The sequence below is a fragment of the Aethalodelphis obliquidens genome, unplaced genomic scaffold (genome assembly GCF_003676395.1).
Source record: "Aethalodelphis obliquidens isolate GAN/ISIS:26980383/991018 unplaced genomic scaffold, ASM367639v1 scaffold8, whole genome shotgun sequence".
In the NCBI taxonomy this organism is placed as follows: domain Eukaryota; kingdom Metazoa; phylum Chordata; class Mammalia; order Artiodactyla; family Delphinidae; genus Aethalodelphis; species Aethalodelphis obliquidens.
In genome coordinates, this window is record NW_020837952.1 from 1512037 (window position 1) to 1534836 (window position 22800).

The 22800-nt window shown below is 48.8% G+C and overlaps 1 protein-coding gene across 3 annotated transcripts; it reads right to left on the minus strand.

Moving 5' to 3' along the window:
- Window positions 1-633: 633 nt before the first annotated feature.
- LMBR1L (limb development membrane protein 1 like) lies at window positions 634-13296 on the minus strand. Of its 3 annotated transcripts, XM_027106154.1 has the most exons (17): window positions 12885-13296; window positions 9887-9971; window positions 8562-8595; window positions 7375-7514; window positions 7084-7187; window positions 6308-6434; window positions 5729-5797; window positions 5527-5591; window positions 5108-5180; window positions 4931-5014; window positions 4759-4835; window positions 4117-4194; window positions 3893-3966; window positions 3568-3658; window positions 3418-3484; window positions 1432-1593; window positions 634-1235 (listed from the first exon to the last, which is right to left on the minus strand). In XM_027106154.1, the coding sequence occupies exons 1-17, from the start codon at window positions 12954-12956 to the stop codon at window positions 1168-1170; spliced, it is 1470 nt and encodes a 489-aa protein (XP_026961955.1). In that variant the 5' UTR covers window positions 12957-13296; the 3' UTR covers window positions 634-1167. The 3 variants fall into 3 exon arrangements, with proteins under 3 accessions (XP_026961955.1, XP_026961956.1, XP_026961957.1); XM_027106155.1 differs by lacking the exon at window positions 12885-13296 and having other exon boundaries at window positions 8562-8692; XM_027106156.1 differs by lacking the exons at window positions 8562-8595; window positions 9887-9971; window positions 12885-13296 and adding an exon at window positions 7811-7937.
- Between the last annotated feature and the right edge of the window lie 9504 nt (window positions 13297-22800).

Below are 22800 nucleotides of genomic sequence, written 5' to 3' on the forward strand. Positions count from 1 at the left end.
CATTAGAAAAAAGCAGCCCTTCCTCAAGCCACCTGATTGCCATTTGCAAGAAAAGTCATAGTAACTATACATACAGTGACTGTGAGGTGAATGGTGCCTCTAGCAGTTGTGCAATGTACAAGCTACATAACCATGAGCGGAAACTTTGCCTCTACCCCCAACATAGCAGGGGGGCTTGTAGAGTATTCAAGACACTGATAGCCTCGGGAAAGATGGAGTTAGGTTCTTCTCTGAGAATCATAAACCCTTGTCAGGCAGCCACTTCTTTTACTCTACATCCAATAGGCAGGTCAAGGAGGAAAGGGCTTGTGTAGGGGGGAAGGGGATATTATATAGGGGGATGTTATCCCATTCCTACACTGATGCCCACCTACCCCCAATAACCAAGGCACAGAAATAAGGTCTGGGCATAGGGAAAAGTCAGGTGACCAGCCAGCTTTAAGGAAGGCTAAGGGAAGAGGAGCTTCCCACTGCCTAATTGTATGGTCTAACACCAGACCCAAGTCCCCAAAGGTCACTGAGGATGCGGATGGAGGGGAAGGGAAAGGATGGTGGGAAGGACCCCTCTGTTTCTCTCTGCAGACTCAGGACTGGTGGGAGCAAAGCTGTTCAAATAGACACAGAGACAGGCCCTTTAAAAAAACCAAAGCAGACCCTGGGATCAACTTTATTGCTGATGGTTGTGGCCTCTCCTCCCTATGACCCCGTCTCTCCAGTGGTCCATAGCTCCTCCAGGATAGCACAGGGCTTAGGCTCTGCTGGGCCAGAGGCAAGGGAGACAATCTGCCTTCCAAGTCTGCCCCCAGCTCAGTCCCTCCCCTGCGCCCATCCCACCCTATTGCACATCAAATCATGTAAACATGGCTATGGGCATGGCCCGGAACAGCAGTGAGGCAGATTGATGTGTAAACGAATTTGGGACAGGGAGCCAGACCCAGTCACCCAGCCCCACCTCACGCTGGGGCCCACAGTTAAATCTGGAAAAGCTGGGGGGCCCGGTCCCAAACTCTGGCTCAGATGATGCAACAGTGCAGACAGCTCAGCTCCCCTCTGCCACCCACCCTCTCAGATTCCAGGTCCTGAGGTCCACCCACCCCTGGGCACCCCTCCAGGCCTGGGCAGCAGATGGCAGTGTCCAGTTTTCTCCCTCCCACCCCCAGCTGGAGGTCACTGGTGCTGGGTCTTCCTAGATGCCCGGGGGAAACCGGAAACCGGCAATGGCAGTCTGTCCAGCCCTGTGGAAGAGGCAGGGTGGGCAGTCAAAAGCAGGATATAGGTTCAGTCCTCAGGGATAAGACAACCAAGCCACAGAATGGGTGGATGAGATACGCTGCAAAGCAGACAGCATGCCATCTCCCCTGCTTGGGATGACCACTGTTCCAGAGGGCTCCATCCCACAACCCCACCAGCCTCACCGCCACTCCCTCTCACCAAAGGCCCGGATCAGCTCTGCCCGCACAGCTGCGGTGAAGGTTTTCACCAAACAGAGAGTGGTGAGGCCCGCGAAGGCTGCATTGTAGAGGAACACGATGTAGAAATTGCCCAGCCAGTTGAAGCGTCCGAAGTCACCCAGAAGGTCCAAACGAGTGAGCCCTGAAGTACAAAGGCCAGGATGGGAGGTAGGCTCCCCAACCCTTCCCTGGCTCAGAGCCCAGCTTTCTGCTGCCTCCTGGTGGCCACATCTCAACACTGCAACTAATAGGTTGGCTTCTATTCATTCGTTATTCCTATCTCCCAAGCTCTGTCTCAGGGACAGTTCAGGGCTATTGAAGAAAGTGTCAGCAGCTAGGCTTGCTTTAACTTCCCTTCCAGAGTCTGGCATCTTCTCCTCCCATGGGGGGTGCCCTCTGGCTCCAGGAGTCCTGAGGAGCATCCTGGGCCTGCTACTTGTTCCTGGGCCAGGAGCCTACAAGCCAAATGTTCTTTTTAGTAGACAGAGCAGTGTGGAGGCTAAGAGCTCTGACTCTGGTCATGGCTGCTTTGGTTCATATCCGAACCCCGCCCTATCTAACTGTGTGATCTGGAGCAAATTCATTAAATATCTGTGCCTCCGTTTCTTCAACTATAGAGAAAATAATGGGACTGTGAGAATTAAATGAGACAACACACATAAAGCACTATATGTGCCAGGCACTATTCCAACACTTACCAAGCCCCTAACAATAATAATATAATCATCATAAATTAAAATTCTGGAGGGCTTCTCTGGTGGCGCAGTGGTTGAGAGTCCGCCTGCCGATGCAGGGGACATGGGTTCGTGCCCCGGTCCGGGAAGATCCCACATGCCGCGGAGCGGCTGCGCCCGTGAGCCACGGCTGCTGAGCCTGCACGTCCGGGGCCTGCTGCTCCGCGGCGGGAGAGGCCCGCGTACCGCAAAAAAAAAAAAAAAAAAAAAATTCTGGAGCCCCGCCCCCCCCACTTAAAAAATATTCCTACCAGCATCCAACCTTAAAGGAACTAACTGGTGGACCCACAGGCCAAGTTTCCTAAATCGCCATGGCATAAGTACAAATGGTAGAGTAGAGAGAATATGAACTTAAGAATCAAATAGAACTGACGTAAATACTAAATCATGTACAGTATATAGATGACGATGGTGGGGAGGTGGGGAACCTATGCAACTCCCCTACTACCTTGGGTGAAGCAGTTACAGTTTCGAACATTTTTACCAGGTAATGCTAGATCATAGCTAAAGATGGGAGAAGAACTGAGCATGCTATTTCATGCCCAGCGTGTAGAAAAAGCACTGACACTGGACTGGGGTTCAGGAGACAGAGGTTCTAGCCTGGCTTGGCCTTGCTTCAAACAAGCTGTATAACTCTGGGTAAATCAGTTAGCTTTTCTGTTTCTCTTTTTTTTTTTTTTTTTTTTGGCCACGCAGCGCGGCAAGCCAGGATCTTATTTCCCCAACCAGGGATGGAACCCGCGCACCCTGGAGTGTAAGTACGGAGTCTTAACCGCTAGACCGCCGGTAAAGTCCCTGTTTTTCGTCTTTTAAATGAGAATGTTGGGACTTCCCTGGTGGTCCGGTGGTTAAGACTCCGTGCTTCCACTGCAGGGGGCAAGGGTTGATCCCTCATGCCACAGAAAAAGAAAGAACTGTTTATCAGATGATCCACCACAAAAGAAGATTTGGGGGAAAGTGGTGCTTCTCCACCAAAAAAAAAAAATGGAAGTAAGTAGGGGAGGCTGTGGGATGGATGTAGCAAATGGAAAAAGTATGAGCTTTGAAGCAACACTACTCTGAAGCTCAGCATAGCATTTTATAGAGCCTCTGTTTCTCCATCTGTAAAATGGAGATAATCCCTCCTCATAGGTTTGTTGTGGGAATTAGAGAGAGCATGAATATAATGTGTCTGCTTAGTACCAGTAGGTATTCAAAAAAAGCCAATTCTCTTACCTCCTTTTGCTACTTACCCAGGGTTCGAGAGAAGACAGGAAGTGCTGAGCTTAGGACCAGGAGACAGACACAGTTCCCAATTATCTGGGTGGGATTAAGGAAAGGGCAGGTCAGGGTAGCAGAGCTGCCAGCACCTAGTGCCCAGGCACGCCCCCCAGGCCAGCTACCTGCGTCATGGCTGTGTCATGCCATCTGGGCCGCAGTCCCCAGAAGAGTGGAGAGCTGTAGAATCCCACGACCGAGGAAACCATCAGGTAACTGTCACTGGGTTAGGGAAGAACTGGTCTGCTCCCAGGGATTAATGCCTCATCTCAAAGGGAACAGACCTCTCTCCCCCAGCGCTCCTTTCAAATCAAGTCTTTTCCTTCTTTCTGAACCCCGGGTTGGCCAAGTCTTGCCCCCTTCCCTATCACTCCCACTGTAGCTCTGCCCAGCAACCCAGAGGAGACAGGTTTGGTGAAGAGAGGCAACGGTGGGTTTCCAGAAAGATACAAGATGAGTACGACCTGAACGACGGCACCAAAGGAGCCCAGCTTGGAGAAGGAGACCTGGCCCAGGGAGGCACCCTGAGAGATGGAGCAGTGTCACTGTGCAGCACGCCCCACCATCATCAATGCCACCCGCACCCAGCCTACCCTCTGGCCTCAGCTTCTGCCCCCTCACCCAGCCTTTCTTAGGCCCTCCCCAAAAGATGCGGTGGGAGGGCAGCCCAGTACCTGCATGCCCCGGGGCATGGCAGCCTCATCGATGAGCAGCTCCAGGATGTGGATGGCCACAATGAGCACAGACAGACCCTGTGTGAGGCAAGGTCATGCACTCCCATCCCTGTCCCAGCCCACAGTTGTATCCAGAGTTGAATGTTAAGAGCAGACACTCTGGTCCAACATTTTCAGTTTCCAGTTAGCTGTGTGGGACCTCCTGAAGGCTGATGCTAGCAAGAGAGCACCTTTGAGGGTATTATAAGGTGCACCCTCTCCAGATGGGAAGGATTGCAAAAAGGCCAAATAGAAAAATATACCTCTTCCTCCAGACAAATAAGACTTACTCCCAAGTCCAGGATGTAGCAAATGGGGGGATGGACTGGATTTCGACCCTTATTTTCACCCCAGAGCAAACCTGCATAACTGCTTAGGCCCTGCGCGGCCTTGGGCAAACTCCTTAACTTCTCAGTTTCGTCATCTACAAAATGGGGACTGATGTGCTCAGCACAAGGCGGGACACAAAGTAGATACTCGCTGAGAGGCAACTACTATTATTGATGATAACCAGGTCCTTGCATCTCCTCCCTGCTCCCTGAGAAGGTCTAAGGTACTCAAGGGCCTACTACCTCCCACCCCCACCAAGGCTGGTATCCGTACCGTCAGTACCAGCAAGCACAGCATGGCCAGTGGGTAGCCCAGGTTCCGCTGCCAGGCTGAAGCCTTCCGCCGCTTCTCTGTGCAGGGATGGGAAGCAGTTAGCAAGGGCCTAGAATGAGGCTCTCTTCTCCTTGGGGAAAGCAGGCATCCCAGTGCCTACCAACCCACATACCCAGCAGGACCCTCTGTGTCTGCAGAGCCAGGACCCGTCTGTGCAGCAGTTCCATGTCCAAGGGCAGCCAGCAGGAAGTGGGATCTGAGGGCAGAGAAGATGGTGCTGTCCCCGAGTCCTGCACAGGCCCTGCCCAAGCCACGCTCACCATCCCAACTGGGAAGAGCTGCGTCTCACTGCAAATCCTGCGGGTCAAAGCTGCCTCCTCAAAGGCTGAGCAGTGCAGCTGCTCCTCCAGGTCCTCCAGCAGCTGTGGGCGGGGGAAAGGGAGGGATGGGCTGTCAGAGGCTCCCTGATCCCAAAGGCCCCAGGAGAAGCCTGCTCATCTCAGGCCTCCTTTGTCCTATTCCTTCCCCTTCCCTCATTCACCGCCCTGCGGCCAGGCACTTTATGCAGTCCCTCCCAGCTGCCATGTCTTCTGCTTTGTATGCCTGGTGACCAGCTCCAGGTGATGAGGGTCAAGGATACAGGAGCCAGCAAAGGCTGTGGCCCTCTGCAAGGTGTGCACTGCACAACTGTAGGGTTGCTTCATTGTTTGGCTCCAGCTTTGCAGGAAGCCCGCCCTGCAGGATCAAAGGACAAGGGGCACTACATACCCGGGGCTTGACCAGCAGCTTCCCAGTGACCGAGAACATGCGGGCGAGACCTAGCGGAGTACACACTGTGGGGACAGGAGCCAGTCACCTACCAGACCCTTCTCTCTACCGCTTCCCCTACCCACCCTTCCATTCCGTCCTCCACCCTGGTTGCTCTGGCCTGAGGACCTTACCCATTCCCTCTCAGGTCCTGAACACTCACCCAGGAGCAGCAGGACCCCGAGGAAGGAGATGCAGGAGTAGAGGTAGGGGAGGTAGTACTCCCAGAAGTCTAAGGGTAAGAAAAAGTACGTCAGCCCATCTCTCTCCTCCTGCTTACTGGGGGATGACAGGCCTCAGAGTCTAGGCAAAGGCACAAGACAAAAGCCTATAGGGGTTAGGAAAGTAATGTAAATGAGGAAAGCTGGCCAGAAGAAGGAGCGACAGAGACTATAGCAAACTGGAGATCCTATCTAAAGGGCACAACCACTATTTGGCCCCAGTCACTGGGGCCTAGTGTGGCCAGATCCTCAACCTTGTCAAGCAAAGCCAGAAACCTGGATATTAATGTGAAATCTCCCCGTTTCAACGGACTCACATTTTTTTTAATCATTGTATGGGCCCAATGGAACACTTCTACAGGTTGGATTTGGCCTGAAATCCATCCGTTTGAAACTTCAGTCTAAGGGGGAAGGTCCCAAACTGCTCCACTTTAGAGGGATACAGTTGGTCCGGGCAAGGGAACATCGGCAGCTGAAGAGTCAGCCGGCCTGGAGGGTGGGGAGGAAGCTGGCCTTCTCACCATACAGGGACTCCGTGCTGGCCTTACTGTTGTCCACAATGGCTGACGCCACCCACACCATTCCCAGCACCAGCAGAGTGAGGAACATCAGCATCACCACCGTCTCGTAGACCCGGGCCAGGACACCCTACAGGAGGAGGCAGTAGGTGGGGGGCGGGCAGTGTGGGGAAGGAAGGAGACGGCAGAGATGGCAGCTTGGCTGGGGACCCGAGAGGACCGGATTCAGGAGGCAGCGGAGGGCGTTTCCCGCTTACTCTGCTAAGTCACTCTGTCCTCCAGCCCCACAGTCCGGGATCATTCCCTCTACTGGATATCCTTCATTTGCAATCCCCCTCCCCAGATCCCTTCTCCATCCCTGTCTTGCCCTGGGAGGCTGACCCCGAGGTCTGTGTCACATAAGCTCTTTGCCCTCTGGTTTCCTGTTCACCTTGCCCAATGGGAAGGGCTGGCAGGAGAGTGGAAGGTAGGAAGAGAAAGAGTCCAGGGTAATTTTTTGTGTTTCCTCCCACCTTGGGCACCTTGGACACTAGCTCCTCTCCTGGGTGGCCACACCTCCCCAGTTTCCACTATCAGTGGCTTCCAGAAATTATTTCTTCCTTTGGCTCCCACAGGCTTAGGGGTGGTCATGACCTCCTGTTGTCACTAGCGCCTCAAGCTCCTTAGTGCTGATTAAACCTCTGCAAATAGTTTCTTCATTAAAATCTCTTCAGTTGAACCATCTCAGTGGAATCCTGTCTCCTGTCTGCACAGATTGATTGATACATTCCCCCACTCACCTTTCTGGAGCCAGCGAAGCCCTCAGACTCAGTGAAGAAATATGCAAAGGGCATGAGGAAGATGAGGGACAAGTTGGAGAAGAGGAAAACGAGGTTCCAGAGGCCTAGAGCAAAAAAGGAGAAGCAGAGATGGTCATTAAGGGGGGACCCCAACCCACTGGGGACTGACCATGTGGCAGGGAAGGCGGGAGGGATGGGGTGCTCTATGACTGATTAGCCCAGGCTGTCTGTGTCTGCCCTACCCTATCTGCTCTCCATCCCCACCCTCAGCTGCAACCAGGATCGATGTACCATGGATGAGGGAGCCGTTGAGCCACTGGATGTAGTAGTTCCGAGGCAGTGAGAGCAGCACCTCATTGCTGATGATGGAGAAGGGCAGGAGCAGGACAGCACCCAGGGCGACTGCCAGGGTGAAGGTGCACAGCTCGAGCCTGGGCAGAGAAGGGGAAGTGCCTCTGATTAGCTCAGACACTCACTTCCCTGGGCCCAAGAAGCCCCATTCGTCCCCACAGGCACTTGTGACTTCTAGAACCAGCTGTAGCAGTGACAGACCTAGGGAAAGAGCTGTCTAGCTGGGGCTCTACCCACTGCCTCCCCACCGTAGCCCTTACCTCCAGGAAAGCCTTGGAATGTGGGATGGGAACAGCTCAGGCATTTATGGGAAACTGGTCGCCTGCCATATCACTTGCCCAGACTGTCCCCAGGAATGAGGTCCTCCCGCACTTGCCTATAGGGTGTGCCGGGCATGATGCCAAGCTAAAGGGCCTGACTTCTCTGCTCAGCTCAGGGAAGTGGATTTCTGAGCTTGCCTTCTTCAGCCTGGACAGAGCAGGGTCACTCCATATGGCTATGCCCTATGGGAAGGTACTAAGGCAAAGCGGGGACAAGGGGAGCTGAAACCCAGCTTCATAGCCAAGGCCTGTGCCCTGGGCTGCATCAGCTGAAAAGAAGGGACAATTATCTAGTTGGTCCATGGGAGGTGAGAGAGGGGGGTTGCCTTTTAATCTGTTGCCTGTTGAATCAGAGGGGTCATCTCTATATTTTTCTCTTTAGGTGCTAGTGAATAATAACTGCCTAGAGTAAGGGCCATCCTCTCAGAAATAAGCATGTCCCGCCTTTGGGGGTTCCACCTTCCCCATCCCCTGCCATTTCCATCAGTCTGTATCCCCACCCCACACCCTCTCCAGTGGCTGCTGGGAGGTGACGCCAAGCTGGAGCCACTTCTGGTGACTTAGGCCCGCAGAAGAGGCTTCAGAGTTCCTGGCCAAGAGGCTGCTTGAAGCTCCCGGCCCAACCTGGGAGACAGGAACAGCAGCTTTTCCAAGCATCCCTAGGATAGCGTAAAGCCAGAAGAAGCCAGAAATGGGGCAGAAGCAGAAACTCTCTCTTCTGACACCCTACTCTCCCCCAGCTCCAGGGGCCTCAGATCCCAGCTTCTAAAGGCTACTAGTGCCAGGTACTGAGGCAATGACACTTACGCAATCTTGTTGACTGTAGCATCTTCATCATCCGCTACAAAAGACAGAGGCATGGGGAAGAGGCAGGCCATCAGTGTGCAGCTCTGGGAGCCATCTGTGTTGCAGTGTGCTCTCCTGCTCCCTCCTGTCTCCTGAAAGAAGGGCCTGGGCCCACTGAGGCAGAGCTGGGCAGGAGGCCCTGGGAGAGCTCACACTATGAACCCCACAACCTATTCTCTGGCCAGGGTGGCAGCTAAAAAATCAGTGGTCTCAGGGGCTTCCCTGGTGGCGCAGTGGTTGAGAGTCTGCCTGCCGATGCAGGGGACACAGGTTCATGCCCCGGTCCGGGAAGACCCCACATGCCGTGGAGCAGCTGGGCCCGTGAGCCATGGCCACTGAGCCTGCACATCTGGAGCCTGTGCTCCGCAACGGGAGAGGCCACAACAGTGAGAGGCCCGCGTACCGCAAAAAAAAAAAAAAAAATCAGTGGTCCCAGGTGGAGAGAGTATGGACCAGAAATTCCCCCACTTCCCTCCTTCCCCAGCTCTCCTCCATCATAGGTTCCTCTTTGTAAGCTGCAAATACAATGAATGACTGGTCTGTGAGGTTGGTTACATCAGTGGCTAGGTATAGCAAAGGGAAATGGCGGGGGCGCAGGGCGGGGAGGGAGAATCATGGAGAAAGTCCCCAGGGAAATCACACTGAGGACTAGCTGCCTTCTTGTCTGAGGGTGCATAAAGCCGTCTGGAGGGGAGGAAAGCTTCAGGCCAGGACAGGAAGATCTGGACAGGCTGGAGCTAGGAACTGTGGTAAGTGTGTCCCTCCCCTTAACCACACAATGCCTACAGAAAGCTTTAATCTGAACTCTCTACCAAGAGAAAGGTCACCATCACCGGGTCCTGGGGTCCCAGTGGTCAGGGAGGTCTCTGAGCACTAGGAGCACTAGGAGAGGAGATGACAGAGCTTGTGCCCATGATAACATTCACCCTGCAGCTGCCTGCTTTAGGTTCACAGAGAGCTTTCACATTAGCCATCATATCTGCTCTACACAATGACAGTGGACTGGGTAGAGACTGTTAGGCTCATTTTGTAGAGGATGCAACTGAGGGTCACAAGAGTTGCATTACTTGCCCTGTGGCTCTGTTAGTTGAGGGACTTCCATCTAGACTTTCCACTCTACCACCTTGTCTCTGCCTGTGGAGGGAGGGAGGCAGAAGAGGCAGAGGCTCCAGAACAGCCACCCCTCCTTTCCCAGCAGGCACCATAGGCTGCTTCCCCTGAGGCTGGTGCCATGGCAACGGGAACACTGGCAGAGGGCAGGCAGAAGGGAGGGAAGTCACAGGTACCTGTGGTGAACTCAGCAGGCTTCTTGAAGCGGGTCAGGGCGATGTGGCAGAGGATGTAGAGTGTCGCAAACAGAAGTGTTGAGATCTGTGGCAGAGTGTGAGCGAGATGAGAAGCTCTAAGCCCCACACATTTCACAGCCCCAATGGCCTCTCTTAATTCCACAGGGACACTTTCCCAAAACTAGGCTCCATACTTCCAGGGGTTCCATCTTTCTCCCCAGTACTTCCTTCTAGTCAAGGCCTCAGGGGCCTACAAGAAGCATCAGACAGGGGCTGTCCCATGCACTTGGGAAAACAGTACCATGCCCAGCTCTACAAGGGTTTTTTCCCAGGAAAAAAATAGTTCCAACTGAACCCTGGTTGGTAAATTGTCAGAGAAGACGCCTAGAGATGCACATATCCGCACACCTGAAACAGGCCACAGAACCAGAGGGAATTTACTCCTAGCACATTATTGGAAAAGGAAGCAGGTTTGAGGGGAAGAAGGGGATGTCTGCATTGTCCTGGTGCTGCACCCCCCTCTTCCTCCACTCCCACCTTGATCCAAGCTCTAGGAGAAAATAAGTAGGAATCATGTTCCTAGACCAACTCAGAGCTTCCACTCTGTTTATTCAGGGGCCCTGAAAGATCAGGTCTGCTCTGGGCCAAACTAGAGCCTCTTTGATGCCCTGTCCTTAATAGTAGGCTTTAATTGGGGCCCCACATCTATAAAGTTTCTAGAGCTGGCATCAGTCCCTTTAAAAGCTATCAATCCCTGGTCCCTACCTAAGGTGATTTGCAACTGCAGGGTAGGCCTCAAAGGGTCTGTCCCATGCCCCTGGGGGACTACTCCTCCAATGGACAGTTATGGCAGGACTTGGCCAGGTCATTCTACACATGCATGCATCCCTACTCTACCACAAGTAAGCTGCTATTGCCCAGGGAAGGAGCCACTAGACAGCTTGGCTCCACAACCAGGGCCAGAGAATCTTGAGATGTTATTGCGTTTGAAGTAGGCAGGATCAGGGACTTCCCTGGTGGCGCAGTGGTTAAGAATCCGCCTGCCAATGCACGAGACACGAGTTTGAGCCCTGCTCCAGGAAGATCCCACGTGCCACGGAGCACCTAAGCCCGTGCACCACAACTACTGAGCCTGCGCTCTAGAGTCTGAGAGCCACAACTACTGAGCCCACCTGCCACAGCTACTGAAGCCCGCACATCTAGAGCCCATGCTCCGAAACAAGAGAAGCTGCTGCAATGAGAAGCCCATGCACTGCAACAAAGAGTAGCCCCCACTCGCCGCAACTAGAGAAAGCCCGCACGCAGCAACGAAGACCCAACGGAGCCAAAAATAAATAAATTTAAAAAAAGAAGGCAGAATCAGTCTCATAGGCGCTCCAGTCCCCAAGAGGAGCTGACCCTACAGGGAATCTGCATACAGCTCTCTATGCAAAGAGAGAAGTCATAGACCCCAGGAGAACCAAGGGTCCAGGACAAAACTGTAGCTTTTAATATCAGGGAAGTAGGGTAGAATGAGCCACTCAGATTGTAACTGCAAGATTTTTACTGCCTAGTGCTCTGCCCTGGGCTTGCTTAATAAGCAGGAAGGTGGGAGGGCTCAAAAGGTCAGACTGGAGTTCCACGCAGTTCCATGCAGTTCCAGCAGAGGCTAGGTCATTTTCTAGAGCAGGGGATTGGAGCCAGGTGGGGGAGGTACTAGAAGCCTTCAGGCTGCCCTTGGCCAGCACTGATGTCCTCAGCTAATGGGACTAAAGGATGGGGGAGACATCCAGGAGGCTGCTTCTCTGTCCAAGGTCTCATCCCTCCCTGTTCTCTAGGAATGTGGGTCTCTGGCTCTACACTGTCTCAAGGCCTGGGTGTGCCTCCACGATATGCCCAACCCTGTCATGTGGAACTATCCACTAAGAAACACACAAGGAAAGCTTCCTGAAAGCAGATCTGGAGCTCTACACATGGACAGATTTACTCCCTACTTCTCAGTCCTCACAGATAAGGGCAGACCTAGTTATGCCATGGCTCACTTTAGCCCTCCTCCAATCTGAGGCTGCCCAGGGCAGACTACGGCCAAGTCTGAGAAAAATGAAGGATGACCCCATCAGTGGGTTCTCCACTCACTAACTTCTATTCTTCTAAACCCTTCCCTTTCCCTTTAGTATTTGTGGGTGAGGGCTACCCAGGGGAGCTCCAAGGGAGGAGACAGAGAAAAGGAGAGAGATGAGAGTTCAGAGCCGGCCTGAGAAAGATGCGATCCCCTAAACTCCACTGGGTGTCCCTGGCCCAGAAGTGAGGAGTCCCTTGCTGTGTGGCAGTTTCAGCTGTTACTCTAGGTGGCAGTGAGGCAGTAAGGAAAGCAGCCAGGTGCCCTCTGTAGCACCGGGGGAAACCACTCACAGGAAATCCCTGAATGGCTGGGAAGCTAGGAAACTCGGCTTGCAGGATTTCTAACAAACACCAATAAGGGGGAGGAAAAGAAGGGGAAACTTTATTTGTTCCCCATCTCTACACAGTAGAATCCACCTCAGCAAGAGTACTTTCTTCTAAAGTGGGAAACCCACCGAAGTCCACTGTTCGTCTCCCCTTCATCAAACATTATTTGGGTTTGAGGGGTAAGTGCAAATAAGCCTCCCCCCCCGGCAAACCCATCCCTCTCCAACCATCTGACTAAAACCGGCAGGCTCACCAGGCTCCCAGACACACGAAGACCTGCACTCCAAACATGGGCGGGGGTGGGGGACAGGAGGGGGGGAGGGGCGTGTCGAGTGGGAGGAACGGAAACCGATCGGCTTTGTTTATCGCGCAGCTACCCAGCTGACCAGATCTAGGGATTCGCCAGCCCGAGCGCTGGTCGGACCAGGGCCCTTCGTCGTTAGCCCCTGGACCAAGCATTGTCTGCCGGCACTCTGAGCCCAGATGGTCTCACTCCGACCCGGACCCTCCCTCTCCCGCGACCCCCGTTCCCCACTTGGTCCTACCCTTCCTGCCCGGGTCCCGCACTCACAATGCACTCGCGGACCTTCTCGTGGAATAGCTGCTCTCGCACGGATAGCACTTCGTAGTCAGCTGCTTCCATACTCTGCTCAGCATGACTGGGGTGGGGGTGTCTCCGGGCCCGGGGAGGACCAGCGGGGATGAAACCGCCGCCGCCAAGCACCCGGACCCAGCGAAGGAGCCGTTTCTTGCAGCCTGTGACGAAGACTCGGGGTAATCTGGGGCTCAGGTTCTGTCGTCTGGACGCCCTTCCCTTAAAGGGGCAGGCACCCGCGGGCCTCGTTTTAAAGGGCCCCGGCCCCCCGCTGCTCCCTCCCCTTTAAGGTCAGGCTTCCGTAGAGTTTCAACGCAGACACCAGCCGATAGGCACGCTAAGAGGAAGCGCAAGTCCCGGTTCTATTTTACAAGAGGCAGAGCGACAACACAACGGATGGGCGGGATCATTCCAGGGAGCGGAACTCATTGGTTCCTACTGAGCTGCCGCTCTTCGCTAGAGGAACGCTGATAGGCTCGCCCCGTGGAAGGCGGGATCTTTGGGGCTTACCGGTGCTCGTTCTAAACCTAAGCAACTGTCTTTTTCACCTCCCGTAGTTGATGAGCAACGAGTGTGACCTTGGTTAAATAAGCCATTTGGATCAGGCCATCCAGGTGGAATGTGAGAGCACCATAGGGTTCTGAAAGGTACGGCTGCTCAGTAACAAAAGGCCCGTAGTAGCATTTTCTTTTTTTTTTTAATTTATTTTTTTATACAGCAGGTTCTTATTAGTTATCTATTTTATACATATTAGTGTATATATGTCAATCCCAATCTCCCAATTCATACCACCAGCACCACCACCATCCCCTCCCGCTTTCCCCCCTTGGTGTCCATACGTTTGTTCTCTACATCTGTGTCTTTATTTCTGCCCTGAAAACAGGTTCATCTGTACCATTTTTCTAGGTTCCACATATATGCGTTAATACAGGATATTTGTTTTTCTCTTTCTGACTTACTTCACTCTGTATGACAGTCTCTAGATGCAACCACGTCTCTACAAATGACCCAATTTCGTTCCTTTTTATGGCTGAGTAATATTCCATTGCGTAGTAGCATTTTCTGAAAGTGTTTATTGTGGGGTGAGGAACCCACTGCCGCCAAGTTTTCACTCAGTCACTTTTGTGGGAGCCCTAGTGTGTGCTAGAACAAATACCAAAGAAAAGTGGATAAGAAACTACAGAAATATCCATCTGAAACTTTGTGAGGAAATGCCCACAGGGGATCATGGGCTGAGTCAAACATTAGCTGACCACCTACTATGTGCCACTCACTTTATAGATTTTATCTCATTTTACCCAGGGAAAGCTATGATTAGCATTTTAGAGATTAGAAAATGGTGAGATATTGTCACAAGGGATGCAAGTTACCTTCCTATGACCTTGATACATGTACTGTTTGGGAAGTCCCACCTTCATGGAGTTAAACCCTTCCTCTAAAATGGAGGGAGTAGTACAGGGAAACTTAAAAGAAGGGATGAGTTTTGCAAAACCCCCCACTGAAGAATAAGAGCGCAATTCTAAAGGACTAGACTGTGTCCCGTTACTATCTGAGCAAGAGTCAGGGGCCAGAATGAACAAATGAATTCTGTACTCTTGAAACAGGGCATGTACCTTTATCTCTATTCTGTTTCCCCAGTGATTTGAAGTGGAACCTTGGGAAATAAAAAGCATATACTTGTATATACATACATATTTGTGTGTATGTTATATATAATATACTACATATGTGTATGTATGTATGTATGTATGTATGTATGTATGTATGTATGTATATATGTCTTTGGTAGTAGCAAGATAATGAGAAGACGTGAATAGCTGATTTCCCTTTTAGCAACCAAGCTTGGAGTGAAGAGAATCCAATGAGGAGAGTGGGCAGAGATAGAAAGAGAAGATAGCTGGCTGGGTCCTTGGCTCTGTTGCAGGGAAGGAAAGGAGAGCACAGGGAGGTGGCTTGGGCCTATTGCGTGACCTTGGTGCTTAACTCTTATCTTTATCTCAAGCCAAAGTACTTTAACGATCTTGTTAAAACACAAATAAGATCTGCCCCTGCTCAAAATCCCTCAAAAGCAATCCATTTGCACTTAGAAATTCACCTGCCTTATAGTAAGAATACCAAGCCCTGGGAATTCCCTGGCGGTCCAAGCGGTTAGAACTTTCACTGCTGAGGGCCCAGATTCAATCCCTGGTCTGGAAACTAAGATTCCACAAGCCTCGAGGCGCTGCCAAAAAAAAAAAAAAAGGCCCTCAGGGGTTACCAAATGGTGGCCTCTGGGCTGCATTAGACATGCTGTGTTTTGTTTGGCTCACAGAATCTTTAATAAATTTGAACAAACATGCCCTTGTCCGCCCAGCTGTGCATTTGAGTTTGTGACCTGTGAGCTAGCACCTCTCTACTGCTTCAACTTGGCATCATCTTCACCCTGACCTTTGGTCAGTTCCTGGTGGACCCTGCGAAGCTCTTTTCTTCCCCAGGGCTCTGCACTTGCTGTTTCCTCTGCCTGGAAGAGCGCTCCCCTTCCCCCTGCTTCTTCCCCATTCACTTTTGGTTGGCTGTGGTCTCCTTCAGGTTTGAGCTTAAATGTTACCCCACTGCCTTATCTAAAGCAACCTATTTTTGTAATTTCATTTATCACAAGTTGCCATAATTTAATTTGTTTGCATTTGTTTGTTTCCCCCGTATAGACTCCTAAAGGGAAATAATCATATTTGTTTTGAATGTGGTTATTTCCTTAGCTCTTAGCACCATGCCTAATTCATGTAGGTGCTCAAATATTGGTAAATGTAGTGAGAAAGATGGCAGGCATTGCTAATTATCAGAAGAGCTGGGTTCTGGTTCTAGCACTGTCATCCTGGGCTATGCTTGATCTCATTTGCAAAACTGGAAGACCCTTAAGATTACTTCCAAATCTATGAATCTAATGCTCACAGTCCTTTACAGTTTACAAGGTGCTGTGACATCACCCAAGTCACAGACTATTACAGCTGATTCTTTCAACAGCTGGCTAACATAAACTCTGCTTAGAGACTTATCATCATCCAGAATGTACAACTGAAGTGAACTTTAAGAGGCAAAATATCAATAAACAAATAAACTGGAGACCTCATAGTATAAGACAAACTTGAGCTCAGAACTGAGAGAAAGAATCTAGAAGACTTCCCTTGAGAAAGTAGTTTTGAGCCCAGCAGCAATCTGATTTATTTGCCCACAGGTCCTTGAGTCCTTGTTTACAAATCCATGGGAAGCACAATAACTTTTTTCCATTGCCTATGTTTAGAATTGGTGAAAGCTTTTGTTTACTAAATTACCACTCAGAACACTATGCAAAAAGACACTACACATTCTCTTTTTAAACTTACCAAATCTCGTAAAGTTGCAGGATACAAAATTAATGCACAGAAATCTCTTGCATTCCTATACACTAACAACAAAAGATCAGAAAGAGAAATTAAGGAAACAATCCCATTCACCACTGCAACAAAAAGAATAAAATACCTAGGAAAAAACCTACCTAAGGAGGTAAAAGACCTGTACTCAGAAAACTATAAGACCTTGATGAAAGAAATCAAAGATGACACAAACAGATGGAGAGATATACCATGTTCTTGCATTGGAAGAACAAATATTGTGAAAATGACTATACTACCCAAAGCAATCTACAAATTCAATGCAATCCCTATCAAATGGCATTTTTTACAGAACTAGAACAAAAAAATCTTAAAATTTGTATGGAGACACAAAAGACCCCAAATAGCAAAAGCAATCTTTAGGGAAAAAAATGGAGCTGGAGGAATCAGACTCCCTGACTTCAGACTATACTACAAAGCTACAGTAATCAAGACAATATGGTACTGGCACAAAAACAGAAATATAGATCAATGGAACAGGATAGAAAGCCCAGAGATAAACCCACACACCTATGGTCAACTAATCTATGACAAAGGAGGCAAGGATATATGATGGAGAAAAGACAGTCTCTTCAATAAGTGGTGCTGGGAAAACTGGACAACTACATGCGAAAGAATGAAATTAGAACTCTCCCTAACACCATACACAAAAATAAACTCAAAATGGATTAAAGACCTAAATGTAAGACTGGACACTATAAAACTCTTAGAGGAAAACATAGGAAGAACACTCTTTGACATAAATCACAGCAAGATCTTTTTTGACCCACCTCCTAGAGTAATGGAAATAAAAACAAAAATAAACAAATGGGACCTACTGAAACTTAAAAGCTTTTGCACAGCAAAGGAAACCATAAACAAGATGAAAAGACGACCCGAAGAATGGGAGAAAATATTTGCAAAGGAATCAACGGACAAAGGATTAATCTCCAAAATATATAAACAGCTCATGCAGCTCAATATTAAAAAAACAAAAAACCCAATCCAAAAATGGGCAGAAGACCTAAATAGACATTTCTCCAAAGAAGACATACAGATGGCCAAGAGGCACATGAAAAGCTGCTCAACATCACTAATTATTAGAGAAATGCAAATCAAAACTACAATGAGGTATCACCTCACACCAGTTAGAATGGGCATCTTCAGAAAAGCTACAAACAAAATGCTGGAGAGGGTGTGGAGAAAAGGGAACCCTCTTGCACTGTTGGTGGGAATGTAAATTGATGCAGCCACTATGGAGAACAGTATGGAGGTTCCTTAAAAAACTAAAAATAGAATTACCATATAATCCAGCAATCCCACTACTGGGCATATATCCAGAGAAAACCATAATTCAAAAAAACACATGCACCCCAATGTTCACTGCAGCACTATTTACAATAGCCAGGTTATGGAAGCAACCTAAATGCCCATCAACAGATGAATGGATAAAGAAGATGTAGTACATATATATACAATGAAATATTACTCAGCCATAAAAAGGAACAAAATTGGGTCATTTGTAGAGATGTGGATGGACCTAGAGACTGTCATACAGAGTGCAGTAAGTCAGAAATAGAAAAACAAATATTGCATATTAACGCATATATGTGGAATCTAGAAAAACAGTACAGATGAACCGGTTTGCAAGGCAGAAATAGAGACACAGATGTAGAGAGCAAACGTATGGACGCTAAGAGGGATGGTGGTGGTGGTGGTGGTAGTGGGATGAATTGGGAGATTGGGATTGACATGTATACACTAATATGTATAAAATAGGTAACTAATAACCTGCTGTATAAAAAATAAATAAAATTAAATTTCAAAAAAAGACAATCTGGTTAACAAAATAGATTGAAATCAATCTGAATAAGTAAATAATAATAATAATAAACTTACCAAATCTCCCTTTGTCCAAATCCTATCTACTTCCAAGCCTCAACCCAAATATCTTTTCTTCCAACTTTTCTTGAAGGGATTTCCTCCTTATCTAAACTCCCAAAGCAACATCCAGTTGTATAGTTCAGTGACCAGTTAGACATATATGCACTGTCTCAGACCATTCATTACCTTGAGGTGTTATTTAAATCTTTTGTGTTGTTTAACTTTACCTCCATTTATGTGTTTTCTCCTTTCCTCTCCCCTTAGAGAGTTGGAAACCTGTATTTGGCATCTAATTCACCCCTTTCATTCCAACACCAGTTCTTAACCCAGTGCAGTTCTCCCAGTGAACACTTGAAAGAATGTTTGTGGATTTGATCTGTCCAGGAGATAAATTACCTATTCTTAGTAGGAAAGGGGCCATCTTGACTGTAGAGAGTAAATTTCAATGTCCTCAAGCAACACAGGGAAGGGAACTAATCCAGACTGAGCCTCCTCTAAGGGCTAAGCATTAACAGATACTTTACAAAGATTAGTTTATTTGGTGTCACAAGGATCCTACAAAATAGACTTTATTTTTTTTTTAATAGATGAGGAAACAGTTCAAAGAGATTAAGTATCTTGTACAAGGACCTACAATAGTAAGTGGTGTAACTGGGATTTGAACTTGGTCTCTCTGACTCCAAAGCCTCCTTTTTTCCCAGTATTCTGCAGTTGCCTCTTAGTAGATATACCCCCCTAGTTCTGTATTCCCTTCATTACTCTACTGCTTAGATACTTAGTGTAATAGAGGGCTAAAACTTGAACTTCAGTATCCTCAATAACCCTGGTACCTTCCATTTGTATCTAGAGGGCTCACTGTTCTGCTCCTTCCTGTGGGGCTACCTTTGAGCTTCCAAATGATGAAGACTTATTGCTGAACAGCACTTTGAGAGGAGCAGACAGAAGGCCCAGGGCCACCCATCCCACAGGTGACTGGGATGGGAGAGGGACAGAAAGGGGCATTAGGAAAAGTTGCTCTTTTCTTTAAATGAAAACTTCAAAAACTTCTCATTCAGATTATAGGTTATTTTCATTTTCTCTTTGCTTACCTACATGTCCTAATTTTCCCACAGAAAACACAATAAATACGGAAAAATTCCTGCTCACTCTAAGAATACCATGGACTGAATATGTCCCCCCAAAATTTATATGTTAAAACTGTAACCCTCAATGTGATGTATTAGGAGGTGAGGCCTTTGGGAGGTAATCAGGTTTAGATGAGGTCAAGAGGTACAGCCCTCATGATGGGATTATCTTTTTTTGGGGGGGGGCAGCCACTGCTGCAAGATCTCCCACCAGGGCTTGAACCCATGCCCCCTGCATTGGGAGTGTGGAGTCTTAACCACTGGATCATGTGGTTCCTTTATAAGAAGAGGAAGGGAGTAAAGTTTTTTCTCTTCTCCACATGAGGACGCAGCAAGAAGACCGCCAGCCATCTGCAAGCCAGGAAGAGGGCTCTCACTTGACACTGAATCTGCTAGCACCTGGATCTTGGATTTACCAGTCTCCAAATCTTTGAGAAATAAATGTTTGTTGTTTACACTATCTGATCTATAGTGTTTTGTTATAGCAGTCCAAACTAAGACAGGCTATAAACCTTCCTTATCTCTGATGGAAATTGGACTAATTCCTAGAAATAGACCAGCAACTTTGGAATTGCCCTCTTGTCTAGGTTGCCAGGGAAGCCAGAAAACCAGAGGTTCCCATTAGGCAAGGCCTCTCTGGGTCTGAGAACTTTTGTTGTTTTTGTTGTTGGCAGGGGTGAGGGAAAGGGTTTAAGAAACATGTTTTGAGAGATTCTGTTCCTTTGTTCCTACCTATCTCTGACTTCTCCAAAAATACTTGAGAAAATAGTCATAATTAAAGATTGGCTTGAGACACCAGGAAAATTTGTGAAATCTTAGACTCTGGGAATCTTAGAAGGATACTAGAAGTCTTCAGTTCTGCCTGTTTGTCCTTCATGACGTGGATGGCGCTGTGGTCCATTGTTGGGCCTAGCTAATTGTTACAAAGTGAGCTGCAACGTTCTTCCTCATCCTTTACTGTGCTTTCTGGGTTTTAAGGAATGAGTCTGCTGCCATTTCTGGACAACAGCTCTTCATGGGTTTCTCTTGTAATCTAAACATCCTCATTTCTCTGAGTTGCTTTACCCAGTACCCCTTGCCATTCTACTTACCCCTTGGAGGAAACTCGCTTGTCTGTCCATATCCTTCTTGAGGTGCCCAGAACCGGGTAACAATTTGCATAGTAGGGTGACCAGTGAAGAGGATAGTGGGAACGCTCACTTGCCTAGCTTTACACAGAGTTGTATAGAAGGAATGTCTAAGGTGACATCAGCCTGTTCTGGCAGCTGGGTCACACCTTCACTCATGGCACACATGCATTTGATCAATGTGAGCCAGTAGCAGTTCCTGCATGCTAGTACCATGAGACATTAGAGCTGAGACCTTAAAGCTGGGCCAGAGACAGGCTGAAGAACTTTTTTAAAAAAATATTTATTTGGCTGCCCTGGGTCTAGGTTGCGTCTTGTGGGATCTTTGTTGAAGCATGTGGGGTCTTTTAGTTGCGGCACACAAACTCTTATTTGTGGCATGTGGGATCTACTTCTCTGACCAGGGATCAAACCCGGGCCCCCTGCATTGGGAGCATGCTGTCTTAGCCACTGGACCACCAGGGAAGTCCCTGAAGGATATTATTTATGAAGAATCTTTAGAACAGAACAGCAGCTTTCCCTTCTACCTCCATTTGATATCACTGTCCACCCTATAGTGTCTTCCTGAGGCATCTTAAATCTTTGGGTCTGGGGAAAAAAGGAAGGTAGCATAGGGACAGTCACCTCTAGCCTTCAGAGTTAAAAGTATGAATCTGCTTTTGCTCAAAATTAATTCTTAGACTATGAAAATATATAATCGAGAATCTGACCTAGTCTTACCTAGCCTTCAAGGCCTTGAATAGGAGACACTTGGGTTTTCATCATCAAAGGAAGAGAGTATGAGTTAACTGGGCAAAAGTGGTGGGATCAGTTACGGTTGTAAAAGGTATTATAGGCAGAGAGAAGAGAAGAGTGTTCGAAGGCCCCAGGAATGAGGTGATGGGCTTAATTCCATCACTGTTGGACACAGTAACATACAGCAGGCTGTCAGTTGGGAGATGGGTTGGTCAGTTGAGGGATGGATGGGTGGGGTAGGGTATTTATTTTGGCAGAGAGGAAGAAGCTGGCCCCTGAAACACAGTGATATCAGTATCTACATGATGATGTCCACATCATCAGGTGGTTATTAATTTTGTATCAGTATTGAGTTCAGTTGATCTGGCAACATGCTCCTCCATTATTACATGTTGACCCCAAGGCCATATTTTTAAACTCATTCCACCCTGGGAAGCACCCTAGAAGCAGGAGCTGAAGTCAAGAGCTCCAGCAGTGTGGGGATTCCTGTGGCTGACTGATTCACAGTGACCTAGCAGGAGGCTCAGCTGCCTCCAGGAATGGACAGAACAAAAAAGTGACAAGCCCTTGAATGCCAGGTCAGTCACTTCCTGTTTGTGGTGTATCTTTTAGGCTCAGCTCCAAAGTGACAGGGAGAGCAGAGTTCACAAATCTGAGCTTGACTTTTCTGGCCAGAGAACTCCTTGTCGGTGGTGCCATCTGCAGGGCATTAAGGAATTTGCCAGGAATTTGATGGGACTGGGAGGGGAAAATGGCATCTCTCTCCTCCCTCCCTCAAACTCTTAATCTGAGCATGTCCCTAAATCATAGCCCTGGTCCTCCACAGGGCTAAAAGACCCCTATTTCTTGTGACTTTTTGGCAGGCAATATTTAAGGAACCTGGTCCTACAAGGTAGGACCAGGGCTGTGGTATCACTTCCCTTCTTCCCCGCCAACTGAATCTGTCCTCTGTAAAAAACGAAGTGGGCTCCTCCCATTTTAAGGTCACCTCAGTGAGGTTGAGAATGGTGGGTTGTGAAGGCACTTAAGCATTATATTATGGTGTTAAAATTTTGTAAAATGTGGACTTCCCTGGTGGCACAGTGGTTAAGAATCTGCCTGCCAGTGCAGGCGACATGGGTTCGAGCCCTGGTCTGGGAAGATCCCACATGCCGTAGAGCAACTAAGCCTGTGCACCACACCTACTGAGCCTGTGCTCTAGAGCCTGCGAGCCACAACTACTGAGCCTGCATGCCACAACTACTGAAGCCCACGCGCCTAGAGCCTGTGCTCCGCAACGAGAAGCCACCGCAATAAGAAGCCCGCGTACCACAACGAAGAGCAGCCCCTGCTCGACACAACTAGAGAAAGCCCACACGTAGCTATGAAGACCCAATGCAACCAAAAATAAATAATTATAAGTTAATTAAAAAAACTTTTTAAATGTGGGTGGGTGTAAATTGAAGGTGTTGATGTTGTTAAGGTTAATAATCTTTATTATCAGTATCATCACCCTCACCACCTCTAAGTAAATCCTTCTTGGGCTTTATTTCTATTTCTTTTCTAAATAAATCGTTCATTCTTCCTTGGCAGTAGCTCTGGTGTCCTGCTGAGCAGAGCTGTCAGGTCCTGAGGTACCCCTGCCCCTCACTTCCCA

Bases quoted from the DNA above. Each gene is read 5' to 3' on its own strand.
- LMBR1L (XM_027106154.1), bottom strand. From the start codon at position 12,956: ATGGAAGCAGCTGACTACGAAGTGCTATCCGTGCGAGAGCAGCTATTC. The intron at 6,435-7,083 runs GTGAGTGGGGGA...CTCCTCCTGTAG, and splicing joins GCTTCGCTGGCTCCAGAAAG to GGTGTCCTGGCCCGGGTCTA. The intron at 5,798-6,307 runs GTGAGAAGGCCA...TCTTACCCTTAG, and splicing joins CAGCACGGAGTCCCTGTATG to ACTTCTGGGAGTACTACCTC.